A 16967-nucleotide genomic window follows, 5' to 3' on the forward strand; every position below is an offset into this window, starting at 1 on the left:
ATTGATTGGCATAGATAATAATTATTTATTAACAAATCATTTTGTCAATTGTGATTTAAGATTATCACAAGGAATAGAATAATGTTAATTGGCTTTTTTTTCTTTTTAGCTTTCTTCTCTTTTTGAGCCAATCTTACAGGGTTCATACATCTGCCCCGACGATGAATATGCCAGGCTGTCCGAAATGTTGGATCAAGCAGGAGGTTAAACCGCAATACGGTCACCCCAAAGGAAAACCAACAATTTTTTCAAATGTTTTATTCTATTTAATTACATTTTTATATCTAGTATAAACATTAAGGAGACACAAGACTTTAAAAACAGAGGTTTGCTCGAAGATCACATTTTAATTAATTCCGACGAATTCCTATCGATAATATATATTTATGTTTTTAGAGCGATCCCTACGGATGTAAGTTATTTGTATTTAAGATTAATAAAAATAGTACCTTACCATTAAAATATTTTAAAATTACTGATTTGAAAATTTTATAAAACGTTTTTCAACTACGAAATTAGCTATAAGCACCAGATTTTAGTTTTCTAGAAGATGAACTAGTAAATTCCCAAGGGAATGTTTCTTATAGAAACGTCTGAGATTTTAGTAATAAGTTCATCAGAAATAATTAAAATAAACCCAACGGAAAAAATCGTTTTCTAGGACTGCCAGGGAAAATTCGACCGTAGGTCTAACCATTACGCCAGGCCGTGAGCGTAATGTTTGTACACGACTTCATCACTTATGTCGTTAAGATTCTCACTTTATTTTAAAGATTTATTAAGCCAAATTCAACCGCAGGTCTGTGCAATACACCAGGGCCACACATTTTCGTGGATGGCTTCTTCACTAACGTTAAGGGTATTGTCTCGTCTCAATAATTTATGATTGAAATAAGTAATATAAGATTGAAAAAATTTCAGTTTTTATTTTTTTGTCAGGGTTTCGGTACCACCGTTGGTAGATGCGTTATTCCTGGAGGTCACGAATTCGTGTCTTGGTCATGACTAATTTTTATAATATCTGTCAATTTTTATATTTCGTATTTTTCGAATATTATTAATTTTGCTTCAATAATATCACAGCACAAATTATAACTAAAAAAATAAATAATTTCGTTTTACAGAAATCCAAATAATCCGTATCCTCGATAAAATAATTCAATTTTGACATTAAAAAAATCGCATCTTAAATCTCAAAAGTTACTTCCGTTTTTTTTTTCATTTGACTTGCAATAAATTTGACGTTCAATTCCCACCAAATAAAATGTTCGGTAACAGTTCTGATTTACAGTCATCCGCTCTAGATCAAAGTTCAGGCACTTAACTTTTCGAATAAAAATAATTTCTTTGTCACAAAAGCGCCACTTTTCATTTTGTATACCTACCTAAATGGTTGAATGAAAATGGAGCTTTAAAACTGAAGATATCATTTTATATTATAATCATTTACAGATCGACGCACGTAACTATGCATTTCATCGACGCGTCGATGAAAACCTTTGACGTGTTACTATTACGAATTAATTATTTTTTTATCGTCTACATTAAAAAAAAAACAAAAAACTTTGAAGGGGCCTAAATGAAGGTCCGGAAAAGGTTATATAACTCCTAGTTTACTATTTACCTACCTAGATTAGATACTAGCTGGTATATGTTTATGTTACGGCGAGGCCTGTTTCAAATCAAACGTAATGAAGTCTTATATCAGAGAAGCCAAAACAATTTCAAATAACAAACAAGGAAATCAATCAGTCCTGAAATAGTAGTTGTACAGAAATCAGTCAATATAATAATAATACATTTAAAAAATTATATACAATATACTTGAGGCACGTTCCAGAGTGGAAGATACTCTCAGTATAGCCCTGGTGTTAAGAATTGAAACGTTGCTTGAAATGGCTTTAGCCGTGTTTGGTGGCCAGATCTGAATAGACAGGTATTTTCCACCTTCTTCTTTCCCATCTTCTTTCCCTCCTCACTACCTTCAAATGCTCCAAACGTTTGGAAGCAGTTGCGATTATTCTCACATGAGGTATTAATATTTTTAAAAAAGGATCGTTCCATTGCCCTAATTTAAATGGAAAATGTGTATGTACTGAGACATGTCTGCATACATGTATACATGTATGCATACGGCGTATGAATTTATTTATATTTGTTTGTTAAATACATTAACGCAATACATCAATGCGTAAACGAATATTATAAGGCGGTGATACGCTGTAAATATTTGGAAGACTTTTAATTGCCGAAGGTTATTAGAAACCAAATACCAGATTCTCACAAATCAATGCAATAAAAGTTACTTTGAAAGATCTAAATGCGCTCTCAGAAAGTCATTTATGTGCCTACACATATTTACAAAAAAACAGCTGGTTTTATTTTAATAACACTTTGTACTGCTCTGGATCTTTTGGAACTTTTTCCGCCATATAATTTTTCTTCGGGCATCTTCAAAATGATTTGGTTGTTATACCTATCTATTAAGTATGTGTAAACATCATTTTAATCTGTCTAATTCGAGCTTTGCAACTTCAATAAAAATGATAAATATTTTACACGACGCTATATTGTATCTCCATTTAGAAAAAAAAATCTGTGAAAAGAAATTCTACCTAGTGACAAAATGTTTTTCTCGACGAAAATCAATCTGGGTAAAAAAAATGCGTGGAATCTCCTGAAACCATCAACAGAAATAAAAATTAAATCATTTAAAATTGCCTTTAATACAATTTTTATGATTGGTGTGGGTTTGGCCTTAACAAGTAAATTGAAATATTATTTGAACGCAAAAAAGCCTTTTAGTAGGCGAATTCGTTTTGTGACCTTTTTAGTGTTTTAGGGCCAAGTAAATTAGTAATTATATTGTGGTAGCAAAATTCAGAAAATCTGGAAACTAAATTGAAAACCAACATGAAATATAAATATATATTTTTTTTTAAGATTGATATAGATTCTTGGGTTACCAACAACCTGACAATATTTGAAAATCTCCTACTACCACCACAGTAGGCGGAAAATGTTGCTTGTTGCTTGGCGGAGGACAGCCGAGGAATTGTACACTCTACGCTACTACGCTACTCTACGGTCATTATTATCATGTGTAGATCTTTTTTATATGAATACTGCACAAGGGCCCCAACTGCTCCCGACCATTTGGAGTCAGTGAAACTATGGCATCCCCAATTGGGGTATGTTGTTAGGCTGAAGGTAGTGGGGAGGGGAAAGGGATGGGGAAGAGGAAGCTGGGGGAGTCTTTGGCTATTCAGATCAGGTCACCAAATATGACTAAAGCCATTTCTGAATGGTAGTCTTAACGCCAAGGTGGTACTGAGAGTATCATCCACTCTTTTATTATACATTATTTTTAATTAATAAATTGTGAAACAACACAAATTAATCAAATAAAATGTAATTATTGAAGACAATATTAACAGAATAAAATTTACTTGCGCACGCCGGGATTTGAACCCTCGACCTTCGGCTTGCCAATCGATAGCCTTACTCCTCTACCACGGAGGCCGTCGTAATAATAATTAGTAATGAATGTACCTCCTACCCGTATGTACACAGAAGGTCGAATCATTCCGACAACTTTTTTCTAAAATTCTGGCACACAAAATTATTTTAAATGTTTATTTTAGGAGCTTTATTTCCAACTTACAAGACCAAAGATACACATCTTTGAAGTATGAAATATAAGTAATGAATTCACTTTTATATTCTAGATAAAGTCCAGTGAAACACGCGAATACACCCGTGAAAAATCCGCCAAGGTACAGGTACCTTCCCACTTTTCTTAAAGAATATAGGGATGGGAAAGATGTATTTCGAAATAAAATATTTTTTAAATCGAAAAATTTCGTTTCCTAAAAAAATAATAAATCCGTTACCTACAATATTTTCAAAAGTCATATTTCTACAAGATTTAAAATATTATACTTTTAAGGTTGCCGCACGGAGAATAATGATCCTGTTGAAAAATTGACAGCATGCCTCTTTCCTGATAAAATATTAGTCATTCAGAATATATCGAGAACACGTGTTATTTTCCTAATAAATATAATGACGGAATGCGACAAAATCAGTATGTCAATATTGATATCAGTATTTGTATGAACACGTTTTCCGCCGTCCTCATAAAATACTCGCTTTTAACTGATACTTTGTTAGGAACTCTGTCAATTCATTCGTTAAAGGCCTACAGTCCCGTTTTAAACATTAAAACGAATAATTTGACCAGATTTGACAAATTGACAGTATTTTAAATCAGTAAGTTTTCTCCATGCACATAATTTTTTTCGAAATAAGATATTTTATTAAAATAGTTAAAATGTCTCGAATGTGCCCATCACTAAAGAACTAATTTGGAAATAAATCACAGGTAGGTATGTGTATATACTTTATATCTAATATAAAACCATTCAATTTAATGAAAATGAAAAGGTTTGATTTTAATACGTTCAAAAATCGCATCTTACGATATTCGCACAAGAAAATTATATTTTTAAGTCTGCGAGGTATAGGTTATTTATTTTTTAAATTATAAATGCTATATCGCCTTAAAAAACTAGATATACATAGGTAACGAGTAGGGACTTTTTTCTATTGCTCCCTAAAGTATTTACACACTGCGAATACAACATGTAAGTAAGCGTACATGTAAGTAAGCGAATGTAAGTAAGCGTACATGTAAGCGAATACAACATGTAAGCATTCATAAATGGGCATGGCCTATTCTATTTTTATTTTTTTTAATATACCACCATGCATAAAAAAATGTATGTGCTTATCTGTTAATAAAGCGGTTTAATGGTCAAAGAGCTAAAAAAAGGACAAGCAAGAAATTTTCATCCCCGTACAAAGTAAATTAAAAACTAGTTGTCAACCTCAAAAAGTTTGGAAGCTACTAGAATGTTTTATATTATCTTTATATAGCTTACGTGCATATCGTGAACTTAGAGTATAATCTATATTATAAAAACTCACATATATTTAAATATTATATTCGCCGTTGGTAATTATTTTAATAAAGAAAATAAATATGATTATTATGTTCGCGAGATCGTGTAATTTATTCTGCCCCCCACAATGAAATACGAAATAGAGACGCCATACTTATTTAGAATAATCGCTGTTTATATCGATCGTCTAACCCAGTGGCCCCGATACACAAACATCACTTGCACTTGATGCCAAACTCACCCCTGATTTGAAATAATTCGCGTAGCTGGCAAATAAGAAAAATGCGCCCCAATATTGATTTTCGCCCCGCGAGCTAAGGGGTTGATTAGCAACCCTTAGAACACGAGGGTGAGTTGGTCTGGCGCCTAGACTTCATTCTACTTTATCTCAACAGACGGACTAACCTACATTTCAAGGCGGTAGAAAAGTATTTGTTACACGCTACTTCTTACTTATACGTACATAAACACTGACATTGCCCACTTCAATACCTTCGCAATCTCGTTATCAAAGCACAAGTTGTGAGCGTTTTGCACGCAAAACGACAATACTCACAATACCCATAGATTATTTAATTGCTCAGTTTTCAACACACCACTAGCCAAGTTTTCGTGCTTACGTAATAAACACGTTAAAGGGTTTATAAATATAGCCAAACGTATAGAATAGTTATTACAAACGTATGGGTACCTACATAGAATAGTTATTACGAACGTATAGGTACCTACATAGAATAGTTATTGCAAACGTTTGTTAGATTTTCCCATGAATTTTCCTATTTTCATCTGAACTTTTACATATTGACATAACTGAACAGAATTATTATGCAATCCTTATCTCTAGGTATGAGTCAGAACACGAAACTTCAATGCTCTCAGAATGATGGAGTGCTGTCAGAACCCACTGACCAATCACAGGGCGTTTGAGGGTCTCACGGTTTAAATCGTTGACGATTTATTAATTTTACGTGTAATTAATTAAAATAAAATATATAAATATTCAGAATCAGCGTTTTTTTTTTATCTATATACCGGATATATTTACCGGATTTTTACCGATTAATAACACATTCCCCTTGAACACTTTAAAACCCTTAGGATCCGACCAACTACAATAGCAGTTCAGTGAAATCATGACTTCCTTCAGGTGCACTGCAATGTGCAGTGTGTAGAACTAGGTTTTAGAAGTTTTGAACGCATTTCAATACTGTCCATGAAAATTCCAAAGTAAAATGTTGATATTGTAGATGTCTGTCAATTATTTCACACATAATTTTCAATATTATATTTGGCTTTGAGATATTTACAATATATTACCCGGTTTCTAAGGGTTGTTTGAAGCTATTAAAAAAATGTTATTTTTGAAGATAATCTCTACACATTTTTCGAGTCGAAAAAATAATCACTTGAAATTCCCAATTTAACTTCTTATAAGTATGAAAAAAACCAAAGTGTTTCTTTAAATGTTACTTTCATAATAGGCCATACTTTATGAAATATTTTCGCTTACACCTATTAATTACAATCGTTTTTTTATATTGGCGGGCTCCCTCTAACATTCGCATTTACATATCTCCCTTTCAAACCATCTTCTTCTTTTTTAATGCGTACAACGGAGCGTTAACGTATAACATGCATTTATCTGAGCCTACAATCAGATGAGTAAAGATGAATGAGAATAATAGCACCGTAGGCGAAAATTGTAGGTGTCAAGAAAACCACAAAGAAAAAGTTTGCAAACCAGGTACAAATTTGCTTAAATTACACAATTAATTAATAATTTTGACCAATTTAATATCCTGGGACTATCGCCACGACACTAGATATATATTTCTTTATACATAAATACAACATCAATGTAGACCTCTGATGTAACATAACATGCGAGAACGTTGCAAAGCTCAGTTTCTGTTTGATTCGGTAGATACTCGTAAGCGTATGAACATGCAATAACAATATTATTGTTATGTTATTATACTTATGGCCTGGTCTGTGAATCAAAGAACAAGCAGTTTCTTTGATTGGCCAATTTCAACTCTAGACCGAGGCAAAAACTGCTTCTCAAAATCACACTAGAGGTGAGTAAAATAACGTGAAACAGTTTTTTCGTTCAGTTTATTTTCAAAAACGGTTGCAACAGTTTTGTTGATTTAACCGTTTGTGGAACCAAATATACAATATATTATGTTAAATGATTAATTTGTGAAATACCACAAATTAATGAAATAAAATTTATATGCGCACGCCAGGATTTGAACCCGCGACCTCCCACTTGCTAGTCGAGAGCCTCCCTCGACCAAGGAATCTGTCAAAAGCTTCTTAGTAAAAATAACTTTGATAGGTTAAAATATGTTGACCTACAAATTCTAAAAAGAAAAAGCTGTGCAAATATTATGAAGCCAGAAATAACGTTTAGAGAGTTTTTGTTACTTCAGACTTTTCACATGACGATACTTGAAAGTTAGGATTATATAATGATCTCTATCGTTATATACGTATTTACGCTTATTACTATATCATATAAAGTTATTATTATTTATTAATTTATTATTTTTAACGCTTATTACTATATCAGTTTGGACCTTTAGCCATAAATTATCAATTGCAGCGTCGATATAATGTGCTCTGTAGAAGTTATAACTACATCCGAAGCCAAACGAAAAGAAAGTGACGAAAAGATTTTTTTTTTTTTAATAAATCAGAATGAAATTTTTTTTTTTAAATTGCCACTGCCGAAAATCGAACCCCTTTCAACTGCTAAGAACGCTATTCTAAGAACGGTGGCATAAATTTATCAAATGCACTGAAAATAATAAGAATTATTTATTTTTTTAATCTTACGTACATATACATTCAATGACACCTTTATGTCTCAATTTGAGAGGTGGGTATGGGTACCGCCGCCCCAGGAACCGTTTATTGGTTAACCAACACCTCTACCATATCCCACCCCAAGTGATTCATGGGCTGAGGCTTGTCTAGGTCTTGGCGGCGAATCCGACTGCTCATCTACTGCTTGACAGGCCGGATAGGGAAACACGGGTTGAGAGAGACCCTTTGACCTCTCCAACAGGACTCTATCGACCCATCGCATTGTACCGCAGTGGAAGAAAAGGATTCACACGTCCGTCACTCCTGGACGCACTAAGCTTCAGATTCCTACCCACACCTAAAACACGTTTCCTTCCCAGAACTTCCTTTCCTTTATTTCCTTGAAAAGACCATCTACACAGCATCTCCAAAGATGACATCGTCCATTATTTTCCTCAGGGTCTCCTGTGTGGAGCTAATGTAAAAAAGTCTTATTCAGAATCCATTTAAACTGAAGAAACTACATACCACCAGCCAAGTAAAAACGAACTTAGATAGCATTTTATATTTTATTTAGTTTTACGCCCAGCCGGGCTTTTACATGGATTTTAAGATTACCTAACGAAAATTATACAAATAAAATATTTAACAATGTTAGTAAAACTTGTAACAGTATATTCAAGGCAATCTCAATAAGTTATTGTTCTGCCGTACACAGAGACCAACAGACCATTCAATCAATTATTCAATTTCAAACTAGTAATTGACTCAAATCGGGAGTTTTATTGTAGAGCGCGTGGAATAAAAGATTCGAAAACGAAAATTTACATCTAAATTAGTTGGCGGTTTTATACAATCAGTCCGTTACAATGGCAGGTATTTGTAATCATCCAGTAATTTGACACACATACAGATACAGTACCTGTACATACGCGTGTACTCAAGCATGACTGTGGATGTTACGTTTTGACTGAATATATCAAAATTTTAGGTATCTTCTTTTATCGTTCTTTTATCAGGACCTAAAATTTTTAACATAAGTTTAGTTTCATTGAGTGTGTCTATTTTTGAGTCTTTGGTCAGGTTTGCCATTGGGACCCAGCTTAGGATTTAACATGGTCAAAGAAGCATCTTGTAAGGTGACTCCTTATACCTCTTTGATCTTGCAGTAGCTAGAGCTACTGAGTTTTTGGCATTTTCTTTCAGTCATCGATCATTGTCATTGGGTTGATTAAGAAGTTGCACATCTTAGTAAACCCAACCCTGCATCATCTTAATTATGCTTTCAGTCACATCTTGAACCTAAGCTTATCATCTCAGTCGCTAATTGTCCTGATGATCAAAATCCGTCTCTCCACTTCTCTCTGAGGAAGTTGCAATATTCTTTACCTTCAATGTAATCGGTATTTCTAGCATAATGAGAATGCATTGGTCTAATACGCAGCTCTTCTGTATCAGTTTATCCAGATGTGCATAGAAAATAAAAATTTCCGAAAGGCAGTAAATTCTTCTTTCATCTTCAGTAGCTTCAAATTATTTAATCGTAAAAATCATCTGAAAACATCACATTAAAAATGTATAACCATTCAGTTGGTATTAATCATTCCTCGAAATAATATTACATCCTGTGAATGAGAAGCTTTGATGTATAAAATCTAAAGTCTCGATGACCAGACTCGGACAGTTCTAGATAATATCGATCTTTACGCAACTTCCCCGAATCAAACAATTTCGTAAACAAATAGGATGGAAGATTCTTTTTTTATAGTGACGTCAGCCTTGATTTGTTTAATTTGGAAATGCGTTCATCAAGTGTTTACTCTGAATTTTCCAGTCTGATGCTACACGCCATGGTCCAATGGCTTTGTTGTGTTTACGGAAGCTGAAACAGTTCCACTTTACAGAAAAGCGATAGTTTGGTGAGTAATCTGTCAATTAAGGAAAACAGTTCAAATAAATTAAGCGTAAATTTTAGATTGCCGTAAACACGTTCTTAACGAGTTCCAGTTAAATACAATTATATCTATATATTTGGAAAGTGACATACGAGTATTTATAGTGTATCTCGCAATACTAGATGAAGTCAGTGCATGTCGTTCCATGCTACACGGTGAAAAATGAGTATGGCTGATTTATTAAAATCCTGTTAAAAACGTGATTGAAATCTATTTCCTAATGAAATATTACTCCATTTAGAATATATCTGAACATGTGTTCATGCAGCTGCGCTTTTTTATGATAAATATAATGACATCCTAATAAAAGTGTTTAAGCGTCTCTGAAACCTGTCAATTAATTCTTTAAAGGCCTGCAGTCCCGTTTTTAACACGAATAAGTATAATTTGACCAGATTTTTAATGAATTAGCAATATTTTTTATCATATTTCATAACAAACTCTCAGTAAAGCACGAATATTGCATGAGGAAGTCAGAACACGTGTTCTTTAAAATTGTAATACTTTCGCATCTCGTCTGATGTTATGTTCTGAATGACTAATATTTTACAATGAAATGGTTAAGCAGTCACATTTTTAACAGAATTTTTATTTTTTTCAAATCCGTACTCATTTTTCTCCGTGAATTATTTTGAGTTCGTACTTCATACCGGTCTTACAAAAATAATTTGGCAAAAAACATAAAAAATTGGCACAAAACATACCAAGATATTAATACACTAGAAAGACGATGACAATATAGATAAGTACATTTTGTTCTAAATAACATGTTAACGAAACGTCACCGTGGTAAAAATAAAGCGTGGCATAAATGGCGGTTGTAAAAATACAAAGAAATTCCTCCTCTCATTCTATTTTATTGTATCTGGAAATACAGCGTGACATCGATACATTGTTTCCATAACATATTATCACAGACCCTTTTTATTTGTTCTATCATTCTTCTATTCACTGTTCCCGATGTTCCAATTATCTCGCATCAAAATCCAAAGTTTTTTTGTTTTTGTTTACACCAATTACACCATATTAGATACAAAATCTACATGTTTCTTCCAGGTAATTAATTAATTAACCCCCCCTTCCTCCCGATGCATTCCACTCCTTCATCAATTGAAAATCTAAATCTAAACTGGAAAGATCAAATCAACCAAACCGTCAACAAAATAAGAAAATTATTTTAAATATTTTTGAAAATTCGAAATTTGCTCTCATTTGAAATTTTCTGACATCAGTCTACGACGCTTTAGTACAATCAAATCTCCAATACGCTGTAATCAGCTGGGGAGCTGCATACAAAACAAATCTACTCACTGTTGCAATTGTACAACGTCTAATTATAAAAATAATATTGAAAAAAACCAAGAGATTATCCAACACACCTCATTTTTAAAGTATTAAAATTTAATGATCTTGTTCAAAAAAACATAATAACTCAAATAATAAAAGAAAAACAAAATCACATCTTTACTGAAAGTTGTACTCTTTAAAAACATATATTTCCAACACAAAAATGTAACACCACTTTTGCTCAACATCATTATATGTATATAAATCTAGGGAAAAAATGCTTGAACAGCTACCCGAAAATATCAGAACAATAGAAAATGATAAATACCTACTAAAAGTAATTAAAGAGAAAATTAAAATTAATTAAAAATACCTAAATGATGAAACAACCTTTTTAATTAATTATAAATTTTAATATTCATAATTACAAACACTAAATATTCTTCATCTTGGTGATCACCACTCTTCTAGACACAAGCGCCAGCTTCTATAGAAGAGGAACATTAAAAAATCAAAAGCAGTGAAAACTAATTGTATGAATTATTTTAATTAAAATTATTGATTATACTCTGTAAATTGATTAATTATTTAATAAAAAAAATTATAAAAAAAAAAAATCGTTTTGCCGATTTAGGTTGGTCTCCGCCTCGCTCTCTAACCCGCCTCTCATGAAGTTAATTTATATTTAACAAATGTAGTATACGATTCATCGTGATGAAGAGAACATTGTACTTGAAAAACGTTGATTTTGTATCAAATTAAGTGGGAAACAAAGTGATTTTACTCTAATTGATTAATTACGTCATCAAAAAATTAAAACACCTGCCATTGGCAGGACCATTTTTGGAAAAAAATAACTAAATATTTCACTTTAAAACCTTTTTATGGAATAGCACTAAGACTAATTGAGTTTGTTCATTAAAATTCGATTCAGCGTTTTAATTTATAAAAATTAAAACGTTTTAATTTTTTATTTTATTTATTGTTATATTTACAAAACACAATAAATCCGAAATAACATCAACGTTCTGACCCTAAAATACAGGGCTTTCCAATAAGAGGTGTTAGTTTGATATTCAATCGTAAAAAATCAATGGTTTCGTTGCTTGTGTGGCACGTAGCGCCGTCTTGTTGAAAGTAAACGTTGTCCAGATCAATACCATCCATTTTCGGCCATAAAAAATCATAAACCATCTCTCGATAGCGATCCATTCACCGTAACTCTTGCTCCAGCATCATTTTGAAAAAGTAAGGTCCAATGACTCCGCCGGACCATAAACCGCACCAAGCAGTCACACGTTGAGGATAGAGAAGCTTTTCAACAATAACTCTTGGGTTTTCCAAGCCCCAGATGCGACAATTTTGCTTGTTGACGAAGCCACCGAGGTGGAAATGGGCCTCATTACTCAAAATGATTTGCATTTGATTCACTCGAGTGAAATTTAATAATTTCAATGCGTTGTTGAAGCGTGTATCGTTCCATATTTATTAATGACGTAGTTTCTACTTATCAAATGTCAAAAAATGACAGCTTCAAAAGTAACATCTACCGAAATAGCGGGCTATTCAAAATAACACCTCTTATTGGAATACCCTGTACATGGAGAGTGAGAGTAGTGTTACTACAATATGCAGTTAAGCTTAATGGAGCAATCTGCCTTTTTCCGACCAAAAGAGTTCGTAAAAATATATTACCAAGGTTGGATAAATTTTAACCAACGGTGCACATTCTTTTACTGTGGCTACTATTTTTAAATTGCACATTCATCATCCATTATAAGGGCATTTTTGTTTCTATGATCTGATACGGGCACGAGAAGGCAATGAGCTTCAAATGGTGGTAAAAATCGTTAAAAATATTTACGCAAAAAAATTATAACAGAAGGTTAAAAAAAACTAGTTCTTATAGTGTTAGTAAAACTTTCCAAAGTATTCATTTTAGTTTTACAATAAGTAAAAACAGTTTTTCGTGGGTTGTCTCAATATTGTAAAGTTCAACAGTGGTACGTAGGTAAATAATATAATTTCATTATAGTAGTTTTAGAATAGATATACACTAGATATAAAGTGTAATGTTTAATAGCTAGATAAAATATGCTTTAAAAAAATTACGTTTTATCGTTGTATTGATGTTTTATTTTTATTTACCATTCCGTTTCAGGTAGGTTTAGGCGAAGATTAATGCTAAATCACTAGTTTAATAACGAATTGGTGTACATTACAAATTCCAAAAAATATGATTTAGATAAATTGAAGGTTTTCCTATCGTTTCGCTTGAGTAGAATACAAATAAAAATAATAAAAATACTCGAGAAAAAATGTAAACTACTAAAAAAAATATTTTTTCATTAGAAATGTATGAACGCGTAAAGGAAACAACTTTAAAAAATACACTATTATAGCTAAGATTATCTGTGACAGTTTCACTTGATTAACTTTTTTGCTTTCTTATAAAATTATTTACAAAATAAATAAAAACCAGTTTTTTGCTTGAAATCGAACTTTTCTAGACTCCGTTTGTCAAGCGATTTTAATGCCCATTACGTACAATATAAGGTATGCCAAGAATATACACATTTTTGGCTTGCAGTTTCCTCTTAACCAAACGTACGGTGCTATTTTCAATGTGTTGCAAGTTCATTGCTTCCACTTATCTGAATATAATCTATTTAATTATTGAGCAATATCAATACTAAGCCACCATTATTATTAATTGATTTCTGGGAATGTAGCTGGATCAACAAATGATAAATAATACAAAAGCATTGAATAAAATTCGCTTTAAATATTGTGGACGCCGCCCACACTTTGCTTGTAGCTACGCTTCATCATGGTTGAATATTTTGTCAGTATACAAATTATTCAAAGCATAAAATACGAAATGTCATTCAAAGTGGATTTTTTTTCACCAGTCCTGTGTGGGAAGTCATCCAACTTTCTTTCTTAGTGACGGTTGTGACAATATAGTCTAGTGATGATGGTGACTGGACCACTCAAAACAGCAAGGTCTGCCTTGTATAATGTATATTTATAAGTAGTCCTTATTGTACGATATTGGCAACATATCGCGATATTGCTCAGTATGTACATATTAAGTTGTTTTTTTTTACATTAGCTCTACACCGGAGGCCCTCACGAAAATACTTCCCCTCGGGGCCTTTGTCATCTTTGGGATGCTGTGTGGATATTATTTTTAGGAAAGGAAGTTCTGGGAAGGAAAAAGTTAGTAGGGGTGGTTCTGCAGGTCGGGAGGAAGTTGTCTCGTTGATAAATATGAGAATGTATGATTCACATTACTCTAAGAATAAAAAAATTAAAATCGTGTTATTTTTTAAATGTTTTATCAATAAAGCTATATTTCACCGAAATTAATAAAAATATTTCCTTCTTATCCCGATATAACCAACCCTCTACCCTACGTTTCAAATTTCTTACCTATGACTTATAGGGCCTCTTAGATTCCTCTCAGTGCTCCGATCCTCTGCTATGATCTTCCTCGGGAAGGTGTACCTCTCGGACGCCGTGTGAGGATAGCTGAGCTGGGAGTAGCTGATGCTGCAGGACCTGGTGGAGTTGGAGTCCAGGGAGCCATCGTCCTCCTCGGTGGAGTTCTCAGGGGTGAAGGTGGCCTCCAGAATGGCCACGTGGGTGTCCAGCGACGGACACGTGAGGCGAAACTCGTTGTCGTAGCACGCTTGCTGCTCGACTATTTCTGTTGGAGAAAAAGGAAAGTTTGTAATGGAAATACATATTATTACAATATAGACACCAGACACGGTTTAAAGATTCCACCATTATTCTATATTATAGCTCTTCCCGTTTCATTATTAAATTATTAAAATGTGCTTCATTTTGAAAAGGAATTAAGAATACCTACTTCTAGCATTGCGGTTGGGTATGTGATTGAAAACACTTAATTTAATAAATATATATATTCAAAGATAAAATTCCAAATAATGTAAATTGTTATATATTTATGGTTTACAGTTATTAGCGAATAACAAATAAATTTTCAGTTAAAATTCAGAATAAAAGTAACGCTTTACTGACGCTAATCGAGAGACTTCAGAGTTCACGAAGAAAACTTACTGATAGAAAATATTGATAATTTATTGAAAATCTGTTCTAATTATTCATTAAAAACGGGACAGAAGGCCTTTAACGAATGAATTGACCGCTTCCCAAAAAAACTATCAGAAACTATACGAATGTGTTATGAGAATGTCGGAACACGTGTTCCGATATATTCTGAATTTACTGATATTTTGTTTTAAACAAGATTTTAATAAATCCGCAGTAGGTACTCCTTTTTCTCCGTGTGGTAACACCATTCAGAATCGAAACGTTACTTGAAATGGCTTTGGCCATGTTTGGTGGCCAGATCTGAATAACTAGTACTTCCCAATCTTCTTGTTAACTATATTCTTCCCTTCCCCACTCCCTGGTGTATTCCGTATTTAATGATTTTAATGCTGATCACGCATATCTTTGATTTGATCTTATTTTTTGTTTACTGCTCTTCTAGTACATTTAGGTAATGTATATCGCATGAAATCCAATCTTCGAACATAACAGTACATGAAAATAATAATATATCCAGATGGGTAGGTTAGATAGAAGATACTTTTTTTTTTTTTTTATAGTGAATACCTCACAAGAGTCCCAACTGCTCCCGTCTGGAGCCAGTGAGACTATGGCATCCCCAATTGGGGGATGTTGTGAGGCTGAAGGTAAGTGGGGAAGGGAAAGAGGAAGGTGGGGAAGTACCTGGCTATTCAGATCTAGTCACTAAACACGGCTAAAGCCATTTGGAGCAACGTTTCAATTCTGAATGGTGGTCTTACACCAGGGCGATACTGGTAGTATCTTCCACTCTGGAACGTGCCGCAAATTAGTATTTTAATTAATTAATTGTGAAATAACACAAATTAATCAAATAAAATTTATTTGCGCACGCCGGGTTCGAACCCGCGACCTTCGGAATGGCAGTCCAATGCGTTACCACTGGACTATGCCGGCCGTCTATACTAATAGTAAGAAAAGGTTCCAGCAAACGGTCGATAGTTTCCTTCTCTCGTTTGTATAGTGTAAAAGTGATGCTATCAAGCTGTAAAAGCTTAAAAACGTTTAAGTATTCTAGTCACGATTTAACCACCGTACCGAAACATTTTATTTCAATTAGCTGAAACTTTTAGAATTTTTCTAGAACAACTTAATTTGTTTCATTAAAAGTATGGTCTTGGTTGTGGTCATTAAATTCAATCTTCCCCTAACACCAGGAGGGAATAACCCGGAATAGCACGGATTTGCACGAAAGTCAATTACGAAACAAGGCAAGGAGCTAACGAAATATAAACTCAAGACAATCCTTTATAGAGATTTCTCTGGCAGGGATTTACGGTAGCCATTTGTATAAAGGTAGTAAACGGATGGCCCAAATGACCTCGGCGATGACCTGCATGATAAGTAAATGTTCTCAAAAAATGTGAATACGTTGTCAACTTTGTCAACCATTGTCAACTTCCAAAAGCCTAGGTTAAGAACGGGTATTATATATATTCATTTATATTTGAGTATTGTGAAGTCCCTGGCCAATAATGATATAATAATATAACTTGAATAGAACCTCCACAGAACTTGAAAATCAACTTTGAAATTTGATGAATTGTTCAAATTATATGAAACCCTAGCGTTTGGGAAGTTGACAATGGTTGACTTTTTGAGAACATTAAATTATTACAACTGTGATAAATAACACGGTTCGTTGACATGTTAACACGTCGTGATGAAAATGTGGTGTCAGGGTACAATAACAATATTAAGTACGTAATGTCAAATCTCTCGTGTTACTCCGCCGCAAATTTCATCTGTGCTATCGAGCGGAAAGCTTACTGCCAAATTGTGTCAATGTCACTATGTAGTTTTTCACATAACTTGCGTAAACACACAG

The 16967-nt window shown here is 33.3% G+C and overlaps 1 protein-coding gene across 1 annotated transcript in view; it reads right to left on the reverse strand.

Annotated features, from left to right (window-relative positions):
- Window positions 1-16967, reverse strand: part of LOC149424423 (uncharacterized) — a 148739-nt gene that overhangs the window by 113556 nt on the left and 18216 nt on the right. Inside the window, exon 2 of the mRNA XM_089651552.1 lies at window positions 14453-14729. Coding sequence (XP_089507678.1) covers window positions 14453-14729 — 277 coding nt within the window. The remainder of the gene's footprint in view (window positions 1-14452; window positions 14730-16967) is intronic.

The sequence above is a fragment of the Hesperophylax consimilis genome, chromosome 4 (assembly GCF_061612785.1).
Source record: "Hesperophylax consimilis isolate HC1 chromosome 4, BYU_Hcon_1.0, whole genome shotgun sequence".
Lineage (NCBI taxonomy): Eukaryota > Metazoa > Arthropoda > Insecta > Trichoptera > Limnephilidae > Hesperophylax > Hesperophylax consimilis.